This window comes from Uloborus diversus, chromosome 4 (genome assembly GCF_026930045.1).
Source record: "Uloborus diversus isolate 005 chromosome 4, Udiv.v.3.1, whole genome shotgun sequence".
Lineage (NCBI taxonomy): Eukaryota > Metazoa > Arthropoda > Arachnida > Araneae > Uloboridae > Uloborus > Uloborus diversus.
The window spans coordinates 121,413,051-121,438,848 of NC_072734.1; the positions used below are offsets into that span (position 1 = coordinate 121,413,051).

Below are 25,798 nucleotides of genomic sequence, written 5' to 3' on the forward strand. Positions count from 1 at the left end.
ATGGAAAAGCATCAGCAATTTTCTTTTCTAAATGTATGCGAAGAAGCAAACCAATCAATGCGTTGTTCAGCAGATGACCAAGGCGGAAGCAATCGCATTTAAGATGAATCAAGCAAATATTACGCATAATTGCATAACATTTTATGTAGTATTGCGTATTTTTACCTTTTTTACTTCCGCGAAAGTAAAAATTCAATAACCAGTTAACCATTTCTGACTAGAATATCGTTTCACAAGTAACATCCTCTAAGTTTTATTGCGTTTTAAATAACATAATAAGAGCTGCTGCTGATTGTTTCATCAACCTGGGCCCAAGGAAAAATGAATCCAGAAAACTTAAGTATTTTAAAAAAAGAAAAAACAGGTCTCAAAACTTTAAAAGAACTCTGAATTGCACTGAACTTATAACAGTATAGAGGAGGGGAAAATAAGCATTGTTAGTTAGTTTTGAATTCGAAAGCTAGTTTTCTCGAAATGCATCAGTTAATTTTTAATGTCTCAAAATTTAGTTGCACTACATTTTTTTAAAAACTTTTGTGTTTTGGATAGCTAGCATATATATTTCATATGGAAAAGTAGTGATTTTTGCTGCCTACTTATGTCTTCATAAATCTTGCTAAATAGTCTTGACAGGAGAAAACAAGAGTTGACAAAATAAACTTTTTCCGAAGCTTTGTTAAGAACTTTCTCAAGTCAGATGGTTTTTTCTTGATTATGCTGGCATGGCAATGCAAAACACTGGGACGACTACTACTCCCGCGGGATTGACTTTATTCTGCAAAAAGTCAAATGTCAAATAGAAAAAAAAAGAGTTTTTTTTTGGAATGATTGCTTTTGTTACTTGAATTGGAAGTTTTCTCAAATTCCGTACACCAATTGTAGAGTATTACAAAGTCACATACAAATTAGCAATTATCGTGCAAAAGTGAGCCCTAAAAAAGTCCAATGCGTCTTAACAGAGCATTGCTCGTATGGGATGGGAAAGGATTTTTGCTCAAAAAATAATGCGTTTGAGGAAAACGGGTACTGAAGCTCCAATGCAGTTAATTTTACTGACATTAAATAACTCTGTAATATCAATAAATGATCCCCATAAATTTCACCACCATCTAAAATGGATTTTTCTTTTCTTATGGGGATCATGCTCGGTTTTTGCTCAATAACTGCAAATTTCGGGGGAAAACGATGACTATTTGATTTCTGCATTGTTGTATCCACTTTAACTTGCACTGCAAATACTCTTGTTGCTTCATTAAGGTAAGCCATTTTATGAGTGAATTTGGTTCATTGTAGCAGGGGTGAGCGCTGATTGTTTTCATCAAGTCACAGCCTCAGTAGAAGTTTTTGGATAGCTTCACTAATTTTATTTCTCACTTTAAAGAGACATTCAGAAACTTCAGCAGCTTAACGTACTGCACTTTCATGCGAGTCATTCTGTGTTTCATCCAAAATTAAGTCGCCTCTTTTAGAGTTATGCAGAATGTTACAGATTGCAAGATTGCTCGGCTAATATATCGAACATCATTTTCAAGGTACCACCCATACTTATCAGTTTCACGGTGACAAATATATCGGCAGGCACTTTATGCGGGCTATAGATTATAAATAATGCCAAGTTTTTCATTACTTTTTTCTGTGGAGAAAAATATTGTGCACTTTAAGTAAAAGATTTTGAGCTCATGTCTTAAGCTTTCCGTAACATTCCAATATTGCGCTCCAGCTGGTTTTTTAACCTGTGATAAACTTTATAAATTTTTTCTAAAGCGCAATTTTCTGGGTTTCAAATTTTAGTGATGATTTGCGAAAATGTTTATAACTTTTGCACATTTTCTTAACTGCTGAACGTATTTTAAATGGCAAATTCACGTTTATCACATGAGACACAAAGTTTTTCTTGCTTTACGAGGAAGGTGCTTAAAATTTCAGATGGTGCTTGTGAAAATATTCGTTTTATGAGCAGCAAAAGTTGGAAAACGTCTGCATGGAAAATCTATGCGGGGTTTGAAATTTTGTGGGATTTTTCTCTCAATCCCGCGGGATCAATCCTGCTAAATATCAAGTGGGATCCCGCGGGGTTCGGGATCGGGATTTCGGGATTAGAAACCCTACTCCATTTACTAATTCTTACTCTATGTTAGGATTGAGGAAGCACAGAAATGTCTACACACATTATGCGTAAAAGAAATATAACTGTTATAGGGGGTAAAATCAATTTAGATTGCAGTAGAAACAGTGCATTCGTTCCAGCAGCTGTAACTTTGGGTGATAGAACTAGTGGAATGTTTTTGCATTGAGAATTTCATTTGCGTTCCTTTTCAAGCCTCTTTTTCTGCTCCCTCATATTGTACGACCAGAGAACGAGTGATGTTAGCATAAATGAATTAAAGGTGAAATGTCCAAAGAATTTACTTTACGAGTATTTTGAAATAAATGCTGAAGCTATGATGTTATGTAACGTTGCATAACTAGCTCATGTCAGTAAAATGGAATAAAGTATGCTCTGTTGACATTGCGTAAATGAAGTAAAATTGAAAGGAATACTATTTCGTGAAGGCAGGATAGAAATCATAATGGAAATTATGATAACAAAAATTATGATTTTTTTTTTCAACTCAGTTTAGTTTTTTCCAATTAAATTCTAAGAACTCATATGGCGAAAAATAAAAGGTTCATTTTGGGATACCCTTAGTGTAGAAACGGAGGGGTTTCTAATATCAACAAATATTATTAAAAGTTAAGAAAAGAAAACGGGTTGGAAGCTACTGAAAAATGACCCAGGAAATCCGTTAATAAGAAGATTCGTTTAATGGTAATTCGAGTGTTTGTTATGAAAAATTAATTTTTCAAAATATTTTTTAACATAATTCTTCATATCACCTCAGCTACTGATATTATTGCACTTAGAAAACAAATTTGCTTTCCTAAAATACCTCTCTCATAAGATAGAAAGAAATGACTTCAAATTTGTTTTGTATCTAAGAAATGTTTCATCAGTCACATTCCATGCCTTTTTAAATACATCATTTTTTTCATAATGATTAGTAAAGGAAATAAAACAACGTTAAAAGTACATTTTTTTTAATGCTCTTTTTTGCGAATTTGCTTTTCTTACTATTACTTTGTAGCAGAAAAGTATTAATCTATATCTTATAAGGATTAGTGTTTGACAGCTTTATTTAAATGTATATTTTACAATTTGGTGTCCCATTCTTTGTTGTATAATACTCTTAAATATCTGAAAAGAAAGCCCTCTGAACTATTTTATTGTGAGAGAATTTTATTGTCAATAAAATGGACAGAGCTCCAAGCTATTCTTAAAAGCTGATTCACGGTTAGGCAACTCTTGACCTTGAAAAGGAGTACAATGTTCCCAGTTTTCATTACTTTTTTTTTTCTTATTGGTAATAAGGCTCTTTAGTGTCGTTGCTCTTAATATTCAAAAAGTTTCTCTAACGTAAACCCAGTTTTTTAAAAACAATTCTACACTAAAGAGAAAGAAGGCGCGAAAGAATAGAAGTGAGGAAAGTTTTTACATTGTCAAGAGTTCATCTGGCATGAAATTACTGGTTTGCGTGACTTAATTCCCGAGTCTTTGAATTGCAACATACCAAACTTGTTTTGAAGCAGACATCATTGCAGTATTTTTTTTTTTTTTTTCCATTATTTGAAGAACTTCTTCAAGCATCATTTCGGTTAACTTTCAAATAGTTGTCTTTTTTTTTCTTGTCCTTCGCGTAAAATTTTACATGAAAAAAAAAGGGAAGAAACAAAAAATACATTGATTTTTTTTTTTTTTTACTTCGTTTTCAAAATTTCTTGTTGACTCCCTTTCTTAAATTTACAATTTTCTTTCTTCCATCTGATTTCATGTTATAAGATGCATTATCTATGTTGAGGTATAGAAAACATAAAGGCACTGGATTCAATGTTTGTCGAACATCGGCAGTTGGAGCTCGATGTTGTAAAAGATATTGCCGTGTGCAGGCAAAAGACAGTGACAAAAAAAAAAAAAAAAAAAAATCTTTCTTTTTTTTTTTTTAATTTTTTTGTTAATTGTATGTTAACTTCATTGTGAAAGCTTGCTCATTTGGTTTTCGTTGAAAAAAACGTCTAACTCCAACATTTCCCTAGTATTAGAATTGAATCCAAAAAGCGTTTCTTCAGATGTCTCAAAAACTCACTTCTGCAGATACTGCCGTTTGCCTGCCCACGGCAGTATATTACTTTCTACTTTTTCTAATACAAAAAGAATTTACATTCAAGAACCTTGACATTTTATTGAGTTTTCCACTTTCAAGGTAAATAACCGATCAAAAAATTGATATTGGCAGCTTTAGACACAATACCAAAAAATGGGGGGGGGGGGGGGGGCAGTTCGTTTTGGAGGTTTTGACAGAAATTTTTCGAATCTTCCACGTGCGCAAATCTCCTGACCGGAATATTTTCAATATAAGTATATGAGAATTTATCACCGTTGTTATCACCGTTTTCCTGAGTACCGATGTATTTTCACCTAGGCGTCCACGACTCGAAACGAATCAAGAAAAACAGTTGTTTTTCACATAGTTTTTCAAAATTCTTGGTTCAAACTGAATTTTTTTGTAGGGCTTAGTTAGAAACATGTTTGGGTTACTTAAAACTTATATTCGTTGAAAAACATTCCTTAACTTGCTAGAAATAAGATAAGGCTTTTTCGAGGAAAAAAAATCAATATCCTTTGGTACATATTTTTCAAAAGCGACAAAAATATTTCCTGAAAATTTTCTGTGTACATGTGAAACAATACAATAATTGATATGTTGAACCTTATTTTAATTAATTTTTGTTAAGGTCTATTTCTCAAGCTATTTTCTGTATCATAATGTCAGTCGATTACTTTCAGTTCTTAACAGTTGTCAGAAACAATGAAAAATAATAGTAATTATTGAGTTACTAGAAAATCGCCCTTCAAGGTATGACGGGTGAAAATTGCTTCTACATTTGAACGAAGCCATTGCTTGTTTGGTGATATTTAGATAGTTGAAACTGTAGCCTTAACTCCAGTGGATTAACCCTAAACTCCAGTAGGTAGCGTTCATTGTTGACCACTTTTACGTTTCTTCATTCCCCTGAAATGAGTCTCACCAGTAAAACAGTTAAATTACCGGATCGAGTTCGGCCTTGTCACAATAAAGCCTTTCCTTCATGTTAAACATTACCAAAACATATTATAAAATTATTAATTGTTGAAACACGCGCGTTACTCGATCATCGGCTATTATGTATATGAGGATCGTTAAGAAAAAAAACTAACCTGGCATTGTCGTAATGTTGTGAATAGGAAACGTGTAGCCTTCACAATGCTGCCAGATTAGGTTTGTCTCAACTGTAGTTTGGTTAATAAATTTAACAAACTGATTTCAGGCTAAACTTGAACAAGTATATATTTGTAGATTTTGGGTGTTTCAAACTTTTCAAATAATGCAGGTTTTCGATGCTTCTTTTGGTTCACGTCAAGTCATCAGTTCAAACGTGTTTTTAAAAGCTTTTTTTTTTTTTTTTTTTTCAAAATTACTTTTAAAGTTAAGCATACAAACTTGCATTATTTAGAGCAGATTAGCGATTAATATAAATTATACTCTTTTTGTGCACAGTACATTTATATTGAAACGAAAGTTAATACCGTTTTTGACTTTTATTTTAATAAGGATAGGTAACAGATAAAGATGTTTTAAAGTTTAACCTCAAATAAATTTAAAAACAAAAAACTTTAAAATGAAATATTAAAAATGTTTTTATCCAGAAGAATTATTTCTATTAGCTTGATTTGCATTAAAAAGTATGACATAAAGTAAGCATATGATTTCTTGATTACGATACTCAAAAATTGCAGTTCATCTTAATATGTATTTATTTTGGAAAATTTAAAGCAGCCAATAAAATTTAAATTAAAAATTAAGAGAAGAAGAAATGTATAGTCGGTACAAATCGGTCGGTCCCGCCTATCTTCTCTCAAATTTGAGAGAAGATAGCCGGGATACAGCTTTTTACAAATAGCTTTTGCTGTACCGACTATACATTTCTTCTTCTCTTAATTTTTAATTTAAATTTTAGTGACTCGTTTAGAATTTACCTAAACATTTTTGAAAGTTTAACCATAAAGGTTAACTACATTTTATTAATGTTGTAATCAAGAAATCAGATACTAAGTCAGAAAGTTTCTCTTTTTCTTCTCATCTTCACAAACTTGAGATGAAACAGCGTGCTTAAGTCATCATATTTCATCAATTTTCATACTTAAACTGAAAAAAAAAATAAATAAAATAAATAAATAAATACAAAATGCTGAGTGATTATTGGTATGCATCAATAAAGCGATATTTAGACTAGTATGTGATGTGGGAACTTCCACTGTCAGAGAGAGCTAAAGGGATAAACGTCCATTCACAAAATCAATAAGTAGCAAATAACGACGCCAATATTTACTCTCCACGTTCTCTACCGAAAATTTCGTTTTTGTGGGAGAGGAATCCGCGTAAGCTCTAAAATTCGTTGCTCGTGAAGAACTCACATATTATAAGTCGAATCGCGTTGTAGCGCGAGTCCAAGGTCGTTTTGTTTGAATGACACATTCAAAAATGGCTTACTTGCAATAAAAATGAGAAACATTCTAAATAACTAGAAAATCACCCGTCAAGATATGACGGTTAGAAAATTGCTTTTACATTTGAACGAAGTAATTGTCTGTTTGGTGATAATTTGACTGCTGAAATTGTAACCCTAATTCCAGGGGATTAACCCTAAACTCCAATAGATAGCGTTCATTATCGACCACTTTTTTGTTCCCCCGAAATAACAGTATTACCAGTAATACCGGATCCAGTTCGGCCCTGTCACAATAAAGCCTTTCCCTGCATGTCAAACATTTCCAAAACATATTATCATGGCGTGGCGTGAGTTTCATTGTTGATGACGTTAGGAGCGTTACTCGATCATTGGCTATTATATATATGAGGATACTTATTGCCATCAAAACATAACATTTTTTTGAAATTATTGTAATTAAATGTCATTCCAGTACAAATTTCGTATTCTTGTGGTAACATAGTCGCAAGCCATATAGTTACAAGAATTGAGTTTATTACTCACATTTCGTTTTGATGTATTCTCTGCTGTTCAAGATAGAATGCTTCATTTAAAACATATTTGTACAGATTTTTTAACAGACTATTTTGAATTTCAAACAATAAAAGACCCCTTGATTGATCTTCCGGGAAACCTGGGGTTTTGTGGAACACAATTTAAGAAACACGGGAGTAAAAATTAAAAATTGGTTTTTCGACGGTTTGTTTCCACTTGGTCCCTCAATCCATCGTGTTTTCAAAATCCTGCAAATACCAATGAGATGAGCCCACCCAGCAACCGGCACTGACCTTGAATTATAAATTCAATATCTCTTTTTTTTCCTTTGCATCTGCTGCCCATAAAAGTAGTATCCGACTTTCTGTAGGCACAGATGGCTTTTGAACATACACAGCGCGAAAACAAACATTTTGGAAACCCATTCCTTAAAATATTTAAAGCTGATTCACTCACTGTCCGCTCGTAAGTCTCAGCTGTTTGCTGAAATGATCGTCACTTGAAGTATGTATCTTTTACAAGCAGTGCATTGCTATTAATTGAGCGTAATGCGTCCGAACAATGAATTTGGAATTTCGGACGTGTTGAGGAAATGCCAAATTTTTGTGTCAAAATTATGGCGGTAAGTTGAGATTGAAACCCATGCTTACTGTGAGTTACATTTATCTCTATGCATATTAGATTTGAGCCTGAATCTTAAATTTATTGTATTTTTTATAATTTCTTTTTTCGTTATGAAATATCATAATTACTCAATGTTTTCTCTTCCACGATAAATTTTCCATTCATTTTTAACAAACCTGATATCTACTTTTCTCATCGTGAAACTTTTTGTAACTTGCTGCTGTGTGAACTGTTTGAACATACATGAAATGCACCGCCAACTCAGTCATTTCCAGCCGAGGACTGCAGTTTTGTGCTTATTAGCACTCAGCTATAAGCACGAAATATTGCTTCGGTCACTCGTTTGGTCTGTGCTAATTCTATATTACCTACCAGTATGTTTGGCACTCTTGGCTTCCTTAAGAGGTTTTCCATCTCCAGCTCAGTCACTTTCCTATGCCGGGATGATGAGTGCTAATAAGCACGAAACTGCAGTCCTTGGCTGGAAATGATTGAGTTGGCGGTGTATTTCATGTATTTCTGCCTTAGCCCTGGCTAATGGGCGGTAATTTGCTAAATATATCCGAACATATTTTATTACAACTCTTAAAATGCGGTGTGAATTAAAAGAATTTAACCAAGGGAAACTAAAATCATGCGTGAAAAGTTTAGCTCGTTTTTAGTTTAAAATGTTGCACTCATTCCGGTAAAATAGTAACTTACATCACTCGCCCCCTGTTCGTTAACAATTACGCACCCCCGAAGATTGCACTGCAGTTTAATTTGCTTCGCGAAAAATTCATTCGTCTTGTAAGAAGAATTTGTTTTAAATACGTTATACGATTACAAAATGTAAGAAAACTCCAGAGCATTATACAGTTAGTTGTTAATAAAATAAACACTTAATGTCTTCTTATTTCTTATCTCGTGTGGCCAAGATAGAATTCATTCAATCAGTACTTTTGCGGCTTTATTTCGCTTTAATACACAAATAATACTAATTTAAAGTCATTAAACCCTTATTAACGCTTTTTTCTTCTGTAAAAGTTTTTTTAACTATATATTACAGTAATACGATGTACGCAACACTGAATTATACGAAATCAGGGTAACTTTGTTTCTTATTTTTTATGTCAAGATATTATAGAATTTATTCCACCGATGTTTCGGCTTCTTTATTTTGCTTTAACACACGAATAGAACTAATTTAAATTCATTAAATGTGCAATAACGCATAGGCAGATCTAAAATCTGCCGCCCAACTCCCCCCCCCCCCCCTTTTAAAAAATGCAAATTTTCCGTGATTAAATAAAATCGCAAAAAAAAGTGTTCCCAAAATTAAAACTGTCAAGCTTATGAAGAAATGATGGCATTTTGTATAAAATTCCTTATTTAGGAAATTTAGGGACAAAATTGCAACATTGAGATTTTTTTCTTTTTTAAAATTTTTATATGAAATTGTTTTATAATGATGCTAAACGTTCCTTCCCATTAGGTGTTATGAATGTATGATATTCGCGAAGCATTTTATCATTCGGCAAATTGAAAATTGTTTTCATATATGAATCAACGATTTAAATAATTTCCTCTGCGTTATTACGTTCAACCACTTTTCGTTTCTTACCACTCTTCATTTACTCATGGTATTTTAACTCGTAAATTGTTACTGGATTACAGTACAAAAAATCCAAATATTCTGCTTTTGAAAAATGCCCATTTGAAAAATTTGGATCACTTTTTAAAACTTTTTGAAGATTCCTATCTGTTTATCGTTTTTTAATTAAGCATATGTTTTCGTCATTTAAAATCAGTCAGCCTTTTTCGTTCGTCACTCACTTTCATTTGCTGCCCAGACATAATACTATTAACTGAAAGGTTTTTAAATATTTATAATGTAGAAGAAAAAATACACGTCAATCACTGAAGAAACCGTACTTGAATAAACTTTACTATGGTACTAAAAATCTTAGTCAAACTCCAATCTTGTTGGAGTTTTTGATCAAACAAAATGGCACTTGTTTTTCTACAATCGACACCACTTTTCTTCTTCACACTTATTGATTTACAGACATCTATTGCCAAGCTAGAAAAATATTTCATTTTCATAAGATGAGTGAAAATAAACATTACTAAATTACAAGAAAAGGATGTCACTGTAGAAAATGAAAGAATGCTAGTACTTCACTTTCAGAATAATAATTATTTTTTTAAAAAAAGAAAGGAAATACGTGCTTAAAGCGAAATTGCCGCCCTAGGCAACTGCCTATTTTGCCTATTGGGAAATTGGGCTCTGTCTGGACGGTGGTTTGAAACCTGTACTGTTCAAACGAAGAAAACATATAGTTGATATAGAAATGTAAATAAATCGGTATAAAGGCGAATAGATGAAGAAATAGATAAATAAAAATAGATATACATCGTATATAGAGACAGATCCATATAAATAGAGATATTTAGTTAATATAGATAGATAGCTATTAATAAATAGATACAAATAGGTATATAAAGAACGATAAATGTAAAGAAATAGATATAGATAGATAGATAGATAGATAGAGAAGTGGTAGCTAGATAGATAGGCAGACATAAATGGAAAAAAAATAAATGATGGATAAATAGATATGTAGGTAGAGTTTTAGAGACAAAAATATTTTTTTTTTAATTTTATTTTTTTGATTGCGCTGAACTATTATAAATTTGTTTTTTATGGAAAGTATTATAACTCTCTACCCTTTTCTTGTTCCCCATGCCACTGATTCTGCCCTAATTCCACATTCTTTTGCACTTCTTCGGGTTTGGGGACCTAGGTCAGTTTTACCCTTGAATGGAACATTGGAGCATTCGGCATATAAATACCCAAGAAAAGTTTGATGTAATATCTAGTTTCTTATCACTCACCAAAAATTGGTAAACGAGAAGCAGAGAAATTCTCATGCTCCTTGTAAAGTTGTGATTAGTTGTAACTGATAAAAATGTCCAGATAACAATGTCAACAGGAATAGTTGTTCTTTCTGATATGGATCAGAGGTTGTAAAATGTATCTCAATTATTTTGATAGCAATTCCTATCGCATTTTATTGTCTGCTGCGTGAAATTCTATGTTTTTAATCAAACATGACTTTAAGCCTACGTCCTTCTAAACAACGCACTGTAGTTCTATTTTTTTTTCTTACCAGAACACGAGAAGGGAGATTAACTTTAAAGCTAAACCGTTGTTGTGTCGTCGTGCTTAATTCATTGTTCAATATGTGGACGGGAGAGTTTATATTTACTCGTATCTTTCTCTATACCTTTTTTATATCTGTTTATCCCTCTTCAGAAACGGGATTGAATCCCATACACCAAAAGTGTAAAATTAATACACATTAGCATTACTTTTCACATTGATGTATGCATTAAAAATTATGCTTTATTTAAATTACTATAAACTTTAACAAGAAAATTATGAACTTTCATTCGCAGCTAAATGTGGTATCCCTTCCTTCACTGGGTGCAAATTTTGGCTTATGAAATTATGCGTTATGCTGTCTAAAAAATAGTCCATTTTATGTAAAATTCTGATTTAAACAGATCCAAATTAACCCATTTCGGGGCTGTTTATAATTGATGTCTCACTTTTTTCGACATTTTTGAACTCCCCCTCCCCTTTGTCACAAAGTATCCTACTTCACCTTACCCCCTCCTCCCGCCTCCTTTGTCACATGTCACGCTATTTTTCAACAACATTTCGTTTAAAAAATGCGTGATGTCACACTTCTTCTTACTCCCTTCCTTCCCCCTTGTCACAATTTTCCGAACTCCCCTCCTCCCTTCAACGCTTGGCATCATTTGTGAAAAGCCCTTTTGGTGAAATATCGGAGTTTTCAAAATAAATAAAAGAACTTGAAATAACGTTCCGGAACAGCGTTCAGCCTTACGGAAAAAATCCAGTGCGTCGTACTGGCGCGTTCGGGCTCTTTACACCCTGATTGTATGTAGTTTAGTCACGGAAATAGCTTAGTCATTCAATGCAACTTTGATCCGCAATTTCTCTATTGTTAACTGCCTCTTCATAGTTTAATAGCTTTGTTGCATCCAGGGCCGGATTTGGAAGTATGGAGGCCCCAGGGCAACGAAGGAGTGGAGGTCCCTAATCAGGGTTCGAAAGGATCATCATATTTTCGAAAATATCCGATACTTTGATATATATCCGAATATTTTGATATATATGTATATATCCGATATTTTCGATCAGCACTTTGATAGTAAATACATCCTGAAGTTACTGCTATTTTTTTTATATTATTATTGTTATAATTTATACGGGAAGAAAAAACATAAAATTTGCTGACCCGTGAAAGTTAGGATATTTTGTAAAAATTTTGTTGTGGGGCCCCCTTTGCTGTGGAGGCCCCGGGGCAGTAGCCCCACCTGCCCTCCCCTAAATCTGACCCTGATTGCATAATTGGAATAAAACTGAAAATAGCTTCTTAAATATTCTATATGTAGCAAATATTAAGGAATAATAATTATGAAAATTGTTTGAAATGAATTATTAAACCAGTTTCAAAGTTATAATGCTACTTAGGGTGGTCGTGAATCCAGGAGTGTCTGGATGGCCACTGTGACCTCCCAAAAATGTCCTTATTAGTCAAATTTTGTCGAACGATTCTGCAAATTCGTAAGCATAGTTGCAGTATTACAATTTTTAAATGCTCAAAGGTCCCGTTTCATTAGATGTACTTATGTGTTGCATACCCTTGTTTTTTCATTCGACAAAATTTAGATTTCCATTTGGCGAACTGAGAATTTTCCACCTGCCAAAAATTAAAGTTCGGTGCGTCCGTGCTTAAACCATGGAGAAATGTTACGTAAAATAAATTATTTTGAGAAAAACAGTGCAGCTCTGAAGCCGAAGACTGAAACTTCCAAATAGTAGCTCCAGAATTATTGAACTAGCTGTGTACAATGTTGCCAGCTGATTTTGTGAAATAAAAAGTAGAAAACTGATAACATAACCTTGCCAGCAGAGGGCAGCATTGGGCCTTCTAAAATTTCCTTTGAATTCAAATATGTTACAAAATATAAAGGAGCACAAAGTTAGCCCAAGCGGAAGGAACTTACTGTCAATGCTTTTGTTAAGAAAAACAATTAAACGTTCTCACAGGCAGACGAAAAGAACGAAACTATCTGACACGACTTAACAAAAGGCTCATTGTAGTTTCAAAAGCCTTTCAAGCAGTTAAAACATAAATAGAAGGGTATATTATTGCAAGGAAAAACAAAACGGAAAACTGTATCGAAGAGCTATTATTATAGTGAAAGATTCGGTAAACTCTTACCATTCATGATAAAAAATCTATCTGTAACTTTACAGCGTTTTCCATGATAATTATTGAGGAAATTAGATTGATAAAACTAAAAAGTTACCTTTAGCAAAACCAAAACTAATGTTTCTTCAAAACGAAATGATTTTCCAAAACTGACCGAATGTAAACAAATATTAATGAGATTAATTTTTTTCAAAGATAGTGTTATACCTACTAAAATAATAATTGTAAATTATTTAAAGTCAATTGTGTGCTAGTGAACGGAAAAGATGAGTTTATTTTAAAATAAAGTTTTAATAAGTAAAAAGAGAAATATCTATTTTATACTAGGAATGCCAAAACTATTTGGAATGTATTAACAATTCTGAATTATGTTAGGATCCATTTGATTATTTATTCTGAAAAGAAAAATGCTACGGAAATTTAGTAGTAGTTGGGCATTAAGATTCTTTTGAACTTGTACTCCGAGGCAAAAAGGTTGGGAAACATTGTCTTGAACAATAATTACTTGAAAACAGTTATGAATGAAGAAGTGTTTTTTCACTTTCTTTTTTCATGTATTTTTCTGTTTTTAGCTTAATTTAGATGAAAACCTCAGAACTAATTGAATCGTTTATTTCAAAAACTAGTCAAGCGACAAAATTGCTAATTTCAGGAAAACATCTATATTATCATATAAAATTTTTCAATGGTAATTACAACATTGTTTATTGAAAGAAATATGCCTAAATATTTATTCCTTTTAATTTAAAACATTGTAATCCTTACAAAAAAAATTTAACACGAAGGTAAAAGTGCTTTTCCGAAATTTTTAGAGTTTGTCGCTTGACTGCTTTTTGAAACAAACGGCTCACTTCTACTAATTGCTCTTTCAGAAAACAATGTCCTGACTATAACGAAGAATTGTTGAATTCATCTGAAAATAGAACGGAAATACCTCTGTCGACGCAAGTGGATTATCATACCTGGACAGACGGTTCCAATGGAATATCTCATGCCAATCCCGCTTTCGTCTGCGATATAGAAGTAATTGCTTAACTCAAATTAATAAATGAAAAGACTGTTGATTAAATTATACGTGGAAAATGATTCATGTATATACGGGTCATTCCATCGAAACGAACGTAATATTTAGAGAGACTGTTTAGTTGCATAACATGAATTTTAATCGTCTAATAATCATTTACTTCTGGTTTTGTACAATTTTGTGAAAGAATAAAACTTTTGTGTAATATTCATGCAATAAAAAACACTATAAATCACCAATTTTGAAACTAAATTTTTATAGTGTGACGAACGTAACACTTTTGCAACCTTGATTTGCAACATGAAAGTCAGCTCTCCATTTCTCTTAAAGTTTAGGTAGATATTATTGTAAAAACAATGCAATGTGTTATTTTCATTCATTAACTTTATTTTTCATTTAGAATAATACTCATTTTTGTTATAATGTGATAGAAATGAATATTTCTTCAAAGTATGACGTGGTGACAAACGTAACCGTGACGAACGTAACTCTGATGATGAACTATTTTAGAAATAAACTCGTTTAGTTTTTTAGTCCGTTACGTGTCTAAATATTAATTAATAAGTAAGCATTGATACTGTGTCTTAAAATTTAAACTTCTATCAACAAATTTTCACCATGCATTAAATAAATACAAAAATTGGCTTTGTGCAAAATTTATTTTTTTCTCCTGTTTTGAAATGAAACTTTTTAAGTGAGAGCTTTGAATTTCTGTCTCCCAACCTTTTTGTGTGACGGAAGTGACGAAATTGTTTTCCAATTGCTGCCAAAATAATGAAAAGTGATAGTCTTTGTCAGTTTAGTTTTGTTAATAAAATTAACAATTTAATTTCAAAATTAAACTTAAGTAAGCATATATTTGTTGATTTTTGTCACTTTAAACGTTTCAAAAAAAGGCAGATTTTAGAGGATTTCTTTGATTCAAGTCAAGTCATCAGTTTAAGAGCGTAATCCACAATGCGCTTAGCTTTGAATTTAGTTTATTAACTTTTATTACCAAAATTAACTTTATTATTACTATTATTTTTTATTGTTTTTGGCAACAACTAAAAAGCGAATTTCGAGTAATTTTTTGTTTTCTCTATGTTTATAGTCTATTTCTTCATTAAAATATACAATCATCTTGTGAATATGCCTAAGTCAGACGCAGAAAGAACAAGAGCTAGACGTGAGGAAGAAGTACAGGTGAAATGACAGTTTAGAATATAAAAAAGAAGAAAAGACAAAAGTTTTACTTCTATCGTGGGCCTTTAAAACACACTTTTTTCCCCTAGTCACACACAAGCGGAACTTCCTTTTCCAAAGAACTATCAAGAAATGTAATCTTTCTTACGAAAACAAAACCAATCGTAAGGATTATTTTTTCAAGAAGCCTTTTTCCCGGAACTTTCTGGCTTTCATTTCTGCTACAGCAATTCCAATATTATTATTATTGTTTAGCAAGATAACATGTAAGAGCCTATTTTTTTCCTGGGACTACTTGAAAAAATATGCTTTTTGAATCTTTCCGGAAACTCCGCATGTTGAAAAAGGTGAAGTTGCATTGGTTTACAACTCTATACAAATTTAGCTTACTAGCTCAGCTTCCCTACAATTCATTTACATCCTCCTGACTTCTCACTTTTGATTCCTCAGTCTTCTTGATTTTTTTTTAAATCGTTGTGTGTTTGTGTGTGTGTGTTTATTTTCTTCTTTTTTTTTTTTTTTTGCCGTAATATTTGCATAAGCTCTGCTGCTTTTTTCTTGTAATTTTCTCTTTGTTTTCCTGCCATTCTTGCCCAGTTTTAACTCTTTTTTTTTTTTTTTTTTTTTTTGAGCTACCGTTTTTTCCATAAAATACAATACAAGAAATTTCCTCAAATATGTGTTGAAAAATCAAGTTAATTGCTGTAAAAATTACAAAATATTATTCAGTGATTTTTCAAAAATTAAATTATTTCAAAATATACATTTTATTGAGCTAAACGTTCGAAAGATTGTTTCACACGATTACGTTCGTCACAATCAATTTGTTACTTTCGTCATGCTAACAACTAATTGTTTAAATAATTTAATAAAAATTTAACATTTTAACTGCATTCTAAGTAGCTCTTGGGAAGAGAATAAAGCAACATTTTTCTTTTTATAGTCCTATAAAATGTGTGGAAGAGAAAATACAACGTTTTGTGACGAACTTGACAGGCCCTTCAACACAGAATTCCAATAAGGCTCAAGGAGAAAAAAAAATAAAATTGAATGAAAGAAATTAAACAAAAAATCAAATTTCAAAATATAAGCAATAACTGAAAAAATATATGTATATTTACATCAAATGTATGCTAAAAAAACTACAGGTCGCGTTTCTTGAATGCTTTATAATTAAAATTTACTTGTTGTTGTTGAAGATCTTCAAGCAGTAATTATTCTACGCACGCATCCATCTTGAAAAACCTTTTACCAGATTCAAAGATTAAGAATATTGTCTCCAAAATGATGTAAAACACATTAATATTGATTGAGCTTGAAATGTTGGCCTTCAGGTTGAGATTTTCGTGGATGACCCTACCACAAAATTGATTCAGTAGATTGTCACAATGTCGTCAAACACAAAGGAAAAAGGAATGTATTTAAATGAGTTTTCCAAAGCGAAGTATGCTAAACTGACATTGTTGACAGGCTAATTAATTCTCGATTCAATCACGACAAGGTATATTTCCCACTGTTAGAAACACAAAAAAGAAGAATAAATCACTCTAAAAAAAATTCTAAACAGTGGGATGTCTTCGCTGAATTGAAAGATCCGGTCTTTTGGCGTGATTTTCAGAACAATAGGATCGTTTCCAAAATTTTAAAAGTATTTTTTTCTGAAAGAGCATGCTTAAAAACATAGCATCTGACCATTTTTTAAACAATTTGCTTAAGTTTAATGTTTTTTAAAAATTACTTAAATCGGTGCACTTTTATTGTTTAAATTTCTTGCCGATGACATCACAAATGATGAAATGCCATTCTGTGTTGCCATTCACAGAGCAAAATATTTAATTCGCATCTTAACTCACGTGTATTGGCAACGATATGGTTGATAGCAAGCGTAGAGCGCAATTTTAATTCACTTCTGGATTATCATAACGTGGAAACGCGGTACAAAGATGCGCCAAGAGCATCATTTGTGACGTCATCAAGACCACGTCTTGTTTGAAAAATCGGAAATTTTAAAAAATTAATTAAAAAATAACTGTTGGGAAAATGAAAGAATTTTCTGGGTCCACGTTTTTTCTTTCTTATTTTTTGCTTATTCTATCAATTTCAGTGACTAAAAGTACTACTTTTGACTGAAGCAAACAACCCCTTTGTGCACTTCTCTTTCACTCACACTCTGTTGTCTTTTTTTTTTTTTTTTTAAACCCTCATGAAGAAGTACCGCCGTCGCCTTGAAACAAAATTTTTTTGTAGATTTTTTATTTCCTTGTACAAAGTAAAGTAATTAATGTAATCAAGAGAAATTTCTCACTCAAATTTCGGCCTAAATTGTCATTGACCTCTCCCCAATCAATGTTGAACAGTTTTTCCGGCACGCTCGTAAATTATGCATCTACGAACGTATGGATTACCGAAATAGCCACTTTGATCATAGAAAGAATTCATCGTCCCGTCTTCTCGTGACGTCTCTATGTGCGTACCCCATTGTATTTTTCACATGCCAGAAGACCGGACCTTTCAATACAGCGGAGATATCCCGCTATTTAGAAGTGCATATTTTTTTTCGTGATTTATTTCAATACATATGAATGTAACAACGTGTCTTGGATTACTCAAAAACGGTATGTCAAAATTTCGTAGAGAACTGAATGATCTTTACGGTTCCCAATGTCAAAAGTGGCAGATTACTCTCATGCCATGGACCAATAACTGTATTCCCGGCAAAGGCATACGTGCTTTATTGGAATTGCACTCCTCCCGATCATATCAAGGTGGTTTGGAAACCACCTAGAGCTCAAAGTACTCTGTTTTGAATCGGATAAATGCAAACGAATCCAGTCGGTATCATGAAGTTAATTAGCGATACGGAGCTTTACCAAAATTACCTTTTTGTATTAAACAGTGGTTCTCAATCTTTTTCATCAATAATTACAGCTTGGAGATGGATGACGTTCTCACGGGGTAGCCAATCAGCAGTCTCCAAATTTTTACATGATCTGTAGCAGAGTAAATGTTGTTTATATGCACCCGCGACCCCATATGTGTCACCCATATACATTTTACACATTGCGCCCATTTTGCATAATAACTCAAAAGAGGCTCGTGATATTTCACTTATGCTTAATAAGTAACACACAACGGTTATAGGAAATTTAAATAAAAAGATAGTTATTATAATGTTAAACATGCATTTTGACACTTTCAAAATTCTTCTTTCAAAACGTATTAGGATGAGCTGTTTTTTTTTCTTTTACAAAGAAAAAAAAAAGAGTAAAATATAATAAAAGAATTGCATTATGTATGGCATGTTTTATTTTTAATTAGTATCATTTCATATACAAAAAAAAAAAAAAATGTCAAAAAAACATTCAGTCTAGATTCCAACTTTTCAGTAAATATTTCTTTACCCAAACAGGTTTAAATATAGCTACTCTTAAGGTTAAATGTTTTTGTGAATTTAATAACGATTCCATCAATGGAAGACTCGTTATTTAATTATTTTGAAAAACGAAAGGGAATCCTTCGTAAGATAAGGGGTTAGGGGTTTGAAAAATCTTACGTACCCTTGCATGGGGGGGGGACAAAAATTGCCAAAATCATCCTTACGTAATTAATGAATGGCCCCTTATAACATAGGTACAGACGATAATTTCGCGCTTCAAACAACTTTTTACATTATAAAAATCAAAGAATGGTTTAAACGTTAGACATGCTTTTATTCCGAAATTAATTTCAGTCGTCAGACAAAGTTTTTGAATTATGAATTACTATTTTAGACCGTAGGATGCTCTGTAACATCATGACTTCAGTTGATTCCAATTGTCGGAGTATAAAACTTTCAAAGAAATCTTCAGTATTTTTTTTCCTTACCGTTATTTATGCTCTCATTTCAATTATTTAAAGGATTCAGAGAAAAAAGCTTCAACTAAGACAGCTTTGGCTAAAGCCATAAACGAAAATAGTCAAGAAGCGGATGAAAAGAGTGACAACGATTGCTTGAGTCTCATTTTTCGAAAATTTCGTCGGAGATTCCAACATCACAAAAAAACAATCAAGCGCTTGTTTAAGGTGAGTCTTTATCTTTTTTTTTGCATGAAGAAATTTTCTGATGTAGAATAAAAAATAAAATTTACCATCACTATAAAAATAGCGTTGCTAAGAAAGTGATCTCAAATAACTCAATTCGTATGCTTGCATATTTTAAAATACAGGCTTATCAATTTGAAATTCAGGTTTTAAATTGTTCTTTTGATTTTTTAAATCTTTAGTTAAATGTAAAAACTAATCTTGGAAGAAATGCTATTCATAGGAGAGTAATTTTCCCTAAAACAGTCTAGACAGTTTAGACTGCAAGATTATGCCATTTATATTTACCTTTTTGTTTTTCTTTTCCTTTTTCAGTGCAAATCAAATTTAAAAATTATTGCCAAAGGAAAAATGTATTCTAAAATAACTGATCTCTTGAAATATTTTTAAATGTACGTTCAGTAACTTACAAGTTATATTTTTGTCCCTCTTTGATTTATAAGTGTGAGGGAAATTCAGAAGTTCAGGGCAGAAAAACGAAACGTGAATCAAAAAGTTCAAGCTTCAATTAATCGTAACTTCAGAAACTTCTCCTATAACTTAGTTTATTTTCCCTTCATCTGGCGGAAAATCTTCTAAAATTGTTATTTTTTGAATTTTCAATAAGTAGAAGGGGGTAAACCGCTGACATATTATTTTTCAAAAGAAAAAAAATCAATAAATTAATACGTTTTTTTTTAGTCACCGAAAATGTTTTTTCAAATAAATTTTATCATTATCTTTTTTTTTTTTTTTTAACTTCATATTCTCTATTTTCAGATGCTACTGTTTCTTCTTTACAACGTATACTTGGGATTTGCTATACATAAAACCTGGAGGAGTAACACATCTTGGTGTAATGGACCTCGTTTTCTTGTTCTCATAACTGTATTAACATACGTGATTGTCCTTCATTCTAAGGTTCTAAAACCCTATATTTACTGCAAGTTAGCCATATGTTTGGAACCAGTGACAAAGCATCTAAAGAAAGTATCTACGCTCAAATATTTTGAGATGTAAGTATGTCTGTTTTATATTCAGAAGCTTTAATGATATGTTTATTTTTTAGCTAAATTAAACAGATAGCATAAAAATAAATAAATCTATATAAATAAAACGAAGAATATATGTGTATATATGTATGCATTTTCCCCATACAAATTTGGAAGGGAGGTACTTGGACACCCGAGAAAGAGCGTAGGGGGATTTTCGAACGCCCAAAAAGTACCGAACTGTTCGAACTTTAATTTAGGACCCGAAAATGAATCTTACTACCCGAACCTTGATTTTTGTATCATTCGAAAGTAAGTGAATAATACTTGTGTGTGAAGTAGGTTTAATTCCTTCGGATTTTAAAACCACCATTCTGTAAAATCACCAGGAGAAAAGGTGTAAGCATTTTTAATTAAAGGAACGTCAAATCGGAAATTTATCGTTGGTCGCAAACTCAGTTTGAATTAGCGTGATTAAAATCATTGAGAAGAAAGGGCTGTTGCCATTTTTTTCTCAACTGTGAACAAATAAAATTCTTGCTTTTGTTTTGAGGGTTTTCCTGTAATCATGTAATCGGAAGATTTAAAATTGTTCCTTTTTGGTTATTTTTCTGCGATCTGTCAGGAAATTCGTTTTTTTTTTTTTTTCAAGCCTGATTTTTGAACACGCCTCACTTGACCTAACTTTTATTTACGAAGTAAACCGTGCAAAGTCGGATTTCACAGTTGGTAACCGATAAAAATAAAAATAAATCCCTATAGCTGAGAAAAATTGTTTGTCTATAAAAGGCAGTTTTAGAGAGAGAAAGAGAAGTCCTCCATGGTAAAACTTCAAATGTATCCCTTTTATAGAGTGTAACACTCCTGTTGTTGGAACTCCTCTTACTTACTAATTTATAATGGTGTTGTTTACTTCAGTCAAAGGTACTACTTTTAGTCACGGAAATTGATAGAATAAGCAAAAAAAAAAAAAAAAAAATGACATGGAGCCAGAAAAAACTTTTATTTTCCCAACAACTATTTTTTATTTAATTTTTGAAATGTCCGATTTTGGAAATAAGGCGTGGTCTTTATGACGTCACAAGTGATGTACTTTGGTACGCTACTCTATTGGCGCGCTAAATGTTTACGCTTTGCTGTCAACCGCGGTGCCAGGATATGATAATTTTGCGCTGTGCGCTAATGGCATCAGTGAATGTCATTTTATCACTTGTGATGTCATGTACAGAAGCGTACAAAATTAATTTCAATCTGGGCACCGATTAAAATAATTGTTAAAAAATATTTAACACTGACAAAACAATTAAAAAATTGTTAAATCTTGTATTTTTAAGCATGCTCTTTCAGAAAAAAATTATCTTTTTTAACTTTTGGAAACAACCCAATTTATAGCATAGTAAGTTTTACTAAGAAAAAAAAAGAAAGATGTGAATCATAATAAGTTTTTGTTGCATGGGGGAAAAACACCATAACATTTGGATAACCACGATTTAGCAATTTCATTTTTAAAAAAAAAGCTTCTTCAAAAAATGCAGCTTAAAATTAATAGAAGGGTTTTGTTATGAGTCTGGTTCATAGTATTTTGGAATAATATTTCCTTTTTTTTTTTTTTTGATAGCAGCATGCAAAATTGGTTTATGTATGACAGGGGTGGGCCCATCTCACCAAGAGCAGTTGCCCATCCTCGTCAAAATCTAAAAAGCATCCCATAGAACGATCCGCCCCCCTTCTTCCCTCACCACCAAAAGAAGACCCTTGAAACTCCCCCCAAAAATGTTTAATGCGTCACGACCGCTAAGCACGACTGTGCTTACTAAGACCCTCGCTACGTCACAGTTCTAATGTTGCTCAAGCATCAACTTGGTGACCATTTCTTTACTATTTTTTTTTCATATAAACAAGGGTGCTCCTCCTCCCTCTCCCTCCCCTCCCCCCCCCCCAAAAAAAAACAATGGCGCACTCCCTACGAGAACCCTCTAGGACGAAAGTCTCAAAATGAGACCAAAAACCTCTCAAATTAGCCTCCCCTAAAATTTCAATGGTGTAGTTTGAGCCATTCCCCCCCCCTCCACCCCTTCACCTCCTCCTGAATTTATTTTTTAGGCATCCTTTACCAGGAGGCTCCTGATACAAATTCCCGTATCAATATTCCGTAAAAGTTCTTTTTCTGCCAGCTTACAGCTAACGCAGCGAAAACAACATACCCTTGCTGCAGTGTGATGAGTTTTTCTTCGCAGTAACCAGCAGATATTTTGCCTTGGTTTAAGTATGCCTTGATCTAGACCTACTCTCGCTGTTCCTGAAATTTCATTAAATCCCAAAATGTCATAAGTTTCGATGTGTCGTGCAAAGTATATCGATATTTATCTCCATGTGTAGAAATATTTTTAAATTCATTAAAATTGTCAGGAGGCAGGATAACAGGGGTGCATCCCTCAGTCAAAAGTACCACTTTTAGTTACTAAAAAGGATAGGGAAAAAACATGGAGCCAGATAATACTTTTATTTTTCCAGCATTCATTTTTAATTAGTTTTCTAAAATGTCAGAGTCAGATTTTGAAAAAGAAATGTTTCATCGTGTGACGTCACAAGTGCATACAGCCATCTTGAATCGGAGAGCATGATTGTCTGCCTTTTTGTGATTTTTCACTCTTGACACCTTGTTCCTTTGTGACGTCAGTAATGAAAATTAAAACAGCAACTGAACGTCTTTTAAGATTTTTTTTTTAAGAGAAAATAAGTCAAAATTAGGAAAAAAAACTCACCCCATATCCATTAGAAAAAAATATTTTTGAAAAATAAGAACAACCTAATTATATCTCTTTTTTCAAAAATCGCGAAGTGTTGAATGACTTGTCCTTTGCTATCGGCTATTTCATGCAGTAAGTTCATGTGTTTACCATGTCCCTGTTCTCATGCAGCATTAGAGGTATCTGTCCACCACCCAAAAAAATCAAAATTCTCCCCTGTAGCGCATTCATATACAGTACACTGCTGCATATATTTTGATGTCACACATGACGATACTAATATGACATTACTTGAAATAGATTTTTATGATTCCTTTAGATCAGTAGCTCCCAACTTTTTGTACGTCATGACCACTTTTTCGCCATATAAACAACCCGCTACCCCGTACTGTGTGTTCCTATGTATATATTTATTTATTTATGCGTAACAAATCCGATTTACCGTACATTTGTGGTAAATACGAATGATACAGAAAAAATCAATATTTTTAAATTTGCCCAAAATAAAGCATTATACAATTAAATTAACGATTAATGCACTAGAGGAAAGCATTGACAATCTTTTGAAAGAAAAATTAAACAGCGTACTTACGATAATTAACCGCGATTAACAAAAGCTACAAATGAAGAAAAAAAATGAAGCTATTTTTTTCTTATGCAATGGTTTTAAAAGTATGTAACACGAAATATTTTGAAAATATTAATATTGCCGCGACCCCACAAGAAATGTTTCACGACCCAATTTCGGGTCGCGATTCACAGGTTGGGAACCCATGTTTTAGGTGTTTCTACTCTCCATTTAAAACTCGCTAAATATTTGTTTTGAATATTTGATTGAAATATTTATTGAAAAAACATCCTTATTTTTCGAATTTTAATGAAATATTTGACAAAGGAAAAAAAATAAAAGCTTCAAACTTTAATAAAAGGAAACCTTAAAGTTTCAATGTGAAATTTATAGTTTTTTTCCGTGTAATATTTTACAGATATTTTGATTTATTCGATATGCCTCTTCCATTATGTAGACGTTATGATAAACATTCTGTTTTGATATTTTATGAAACTGAGTTTGTTTCTGAAGCTCTGAATCATACATTACATTTTATAAGGATATTTTTTTCCAAGTTATACAGCTAAGAATCCTTTAATTTTATTTCCAGATTAGCTTGGTTGGTTGTTTGGGGCTGCGTTGTTCTTTTCCTCGTTTTAGACACAAAAGGTGACCGTTACAGGCTAGTGTCAGCTGCAGGATTACTTATACTAGTATTTTTAGGTTATGTTTGCTCAAAGCACAGACGAAAGGTAAGGTTATTGCAGTCCACATGTAATATCATGCTTAAAAGCAGTAAAAATTATAATTTTACCCTTTTTACATTCTTTTACAAAAAATTAAGTATTGTATTCCCGAAAAAGTTTTCACTCAAAAATCGACCTTAATTTCCATTTTGCGCACCCCCAAATGAATGTTGAGTTTGTTTTTCGACTCGACCACACGTGGATAAGTGCCTAAGAACATATAGACACGCGAAATATCCATTTTGACGATTACCGAGAAAAAAACAACGAGTTTTCTCGTGACGTCTGTATGTACGTATGTATGTGCGTATGTGCGTACGTGCATATGTGCGTAGTTATGTGGGATAACTCAAGAACGGAATGTCCTAGAAAGTTGAAATTTGGTACGTAGACTCCTAGTGGGGTCTGGTTGCGCACCTCCCTTTTTGGTTGCATTCGGATGCTCCAAAGAAGGTCTTTTGCCCCTTTTTTGGGGGGAAATCATTGTTAATATCGATGTAAACTCAAGTGGTGTTATAATTTAGCTGACGCTCGGCGATGTATCGCCAGTCATTTGGTCGCCAAGTTTTTTCGCCAACTTGGCGACAAATTTGCCAATTTTTATTTATTTATTTATTTATTCATTTTTATTTTTATTATTTTTTAAAAATCTGGTTTCAATTTGGCCCTTATTGGTGATATTTAAAAAGTAAACTATTGAATCACATTAAACTGCCAATAATGAGAAAATGACATTAAATAGGAGTAAAAGGAAGTCATGTGATGCACACATCAGCTAGTTTCATTTAAAATTCTAGTATCATTTTGCATTGTTGATGTTTGTCGTCTCTGAAGAATGTTTGCCTTATTTTTCAGCAAAAGTGAAATCAGCACTTAGTTGCACCGACGACTGTATAAATACGATTTCCACCGTGAAGTTTAGTTATGAGCTTTTAAACATTTTTTATAACTCTGAAGTTGAATGCAGACATAAATTGCCGAAATAAATTGGCGAAGAACAGTTTTAAGCATTCGCAAGATTTACTACTGTAAACCAACTATTATTTTACACTGTTGAAAAAGAGTATAGAAAATTTAAAAAAGTAGCAGCAAAAAAGAAGAAGAAAACGAAGAAAAAATAAATTGAAATTTTTTTCACTTTAGTTTACTCAGTAACTGTTTCCGCACACTTTACTTTTTACTTCTTATGTGAATGTCAAAGAACTTACGACCAGACGGCACCACATTGAGAGTCAAGGATCTGGACAAAATTCCGGATGTAGGCCAATTTGCACTTGATATGAACCTAGATGAAGTGTTTCGAATGCATAGGCCCTAGGCTCAATCGTAACGGGGGTCCAAAGTTGCTTGCTCAGCACCAGAAAAGCAATGGAATTTCGATTTCAGTTTGAATACACAACTGCACAATATTTGAACTCCCAACACATTTGGTGTCTTTTGTCAGAAGAACGCAAGGGG

The 25,798-nt window shown here is 32.6% G+C and overlaps 1 protein-coding gene across 2 annotated transcripts in view; it reads left to right on the top strand.

Annotated features, from left to right (window-relative positions):
• Window positions 1-25,798, top strand: part of LOC129220256 (solute carrier family 28 member 3-like) — a 57,678-nt gene that overhangs the window by 9,164 nt on the left and 22,716 nt on the right. The window contains exons 1-5 of one of the 2 annotated variants that reach the window (XM_054854633.1): window positions 7,618-7,741; window positions 13,907-14,057; window positions 19,141-19,305; window positions 20,083-20,318; window positions 24,205-24,346. In XM_054854633.1, coding sequence (XP_054710608.1) covers window positions 7,668-7,741; window positions 13,907-14,057; window positions 19,141-19,305; window positions 20,083-20,318; window positions 24,205-24,346 — 768 coding nt within the window. In that variant the 5' untranslated portion in view covers window positions 7,618-7,667. Of the gene's footprint in view, window positions 1-7,617; window positions 7,742-13,906; window positions 14,058-19,140; window positions 19,306-20,082; window positions 20,319-24,204; window positions 24,347-25,798 lie in introns of those variants that run through there. The other variant, XM_054854634.1, reaches the window with a different exon arrangement.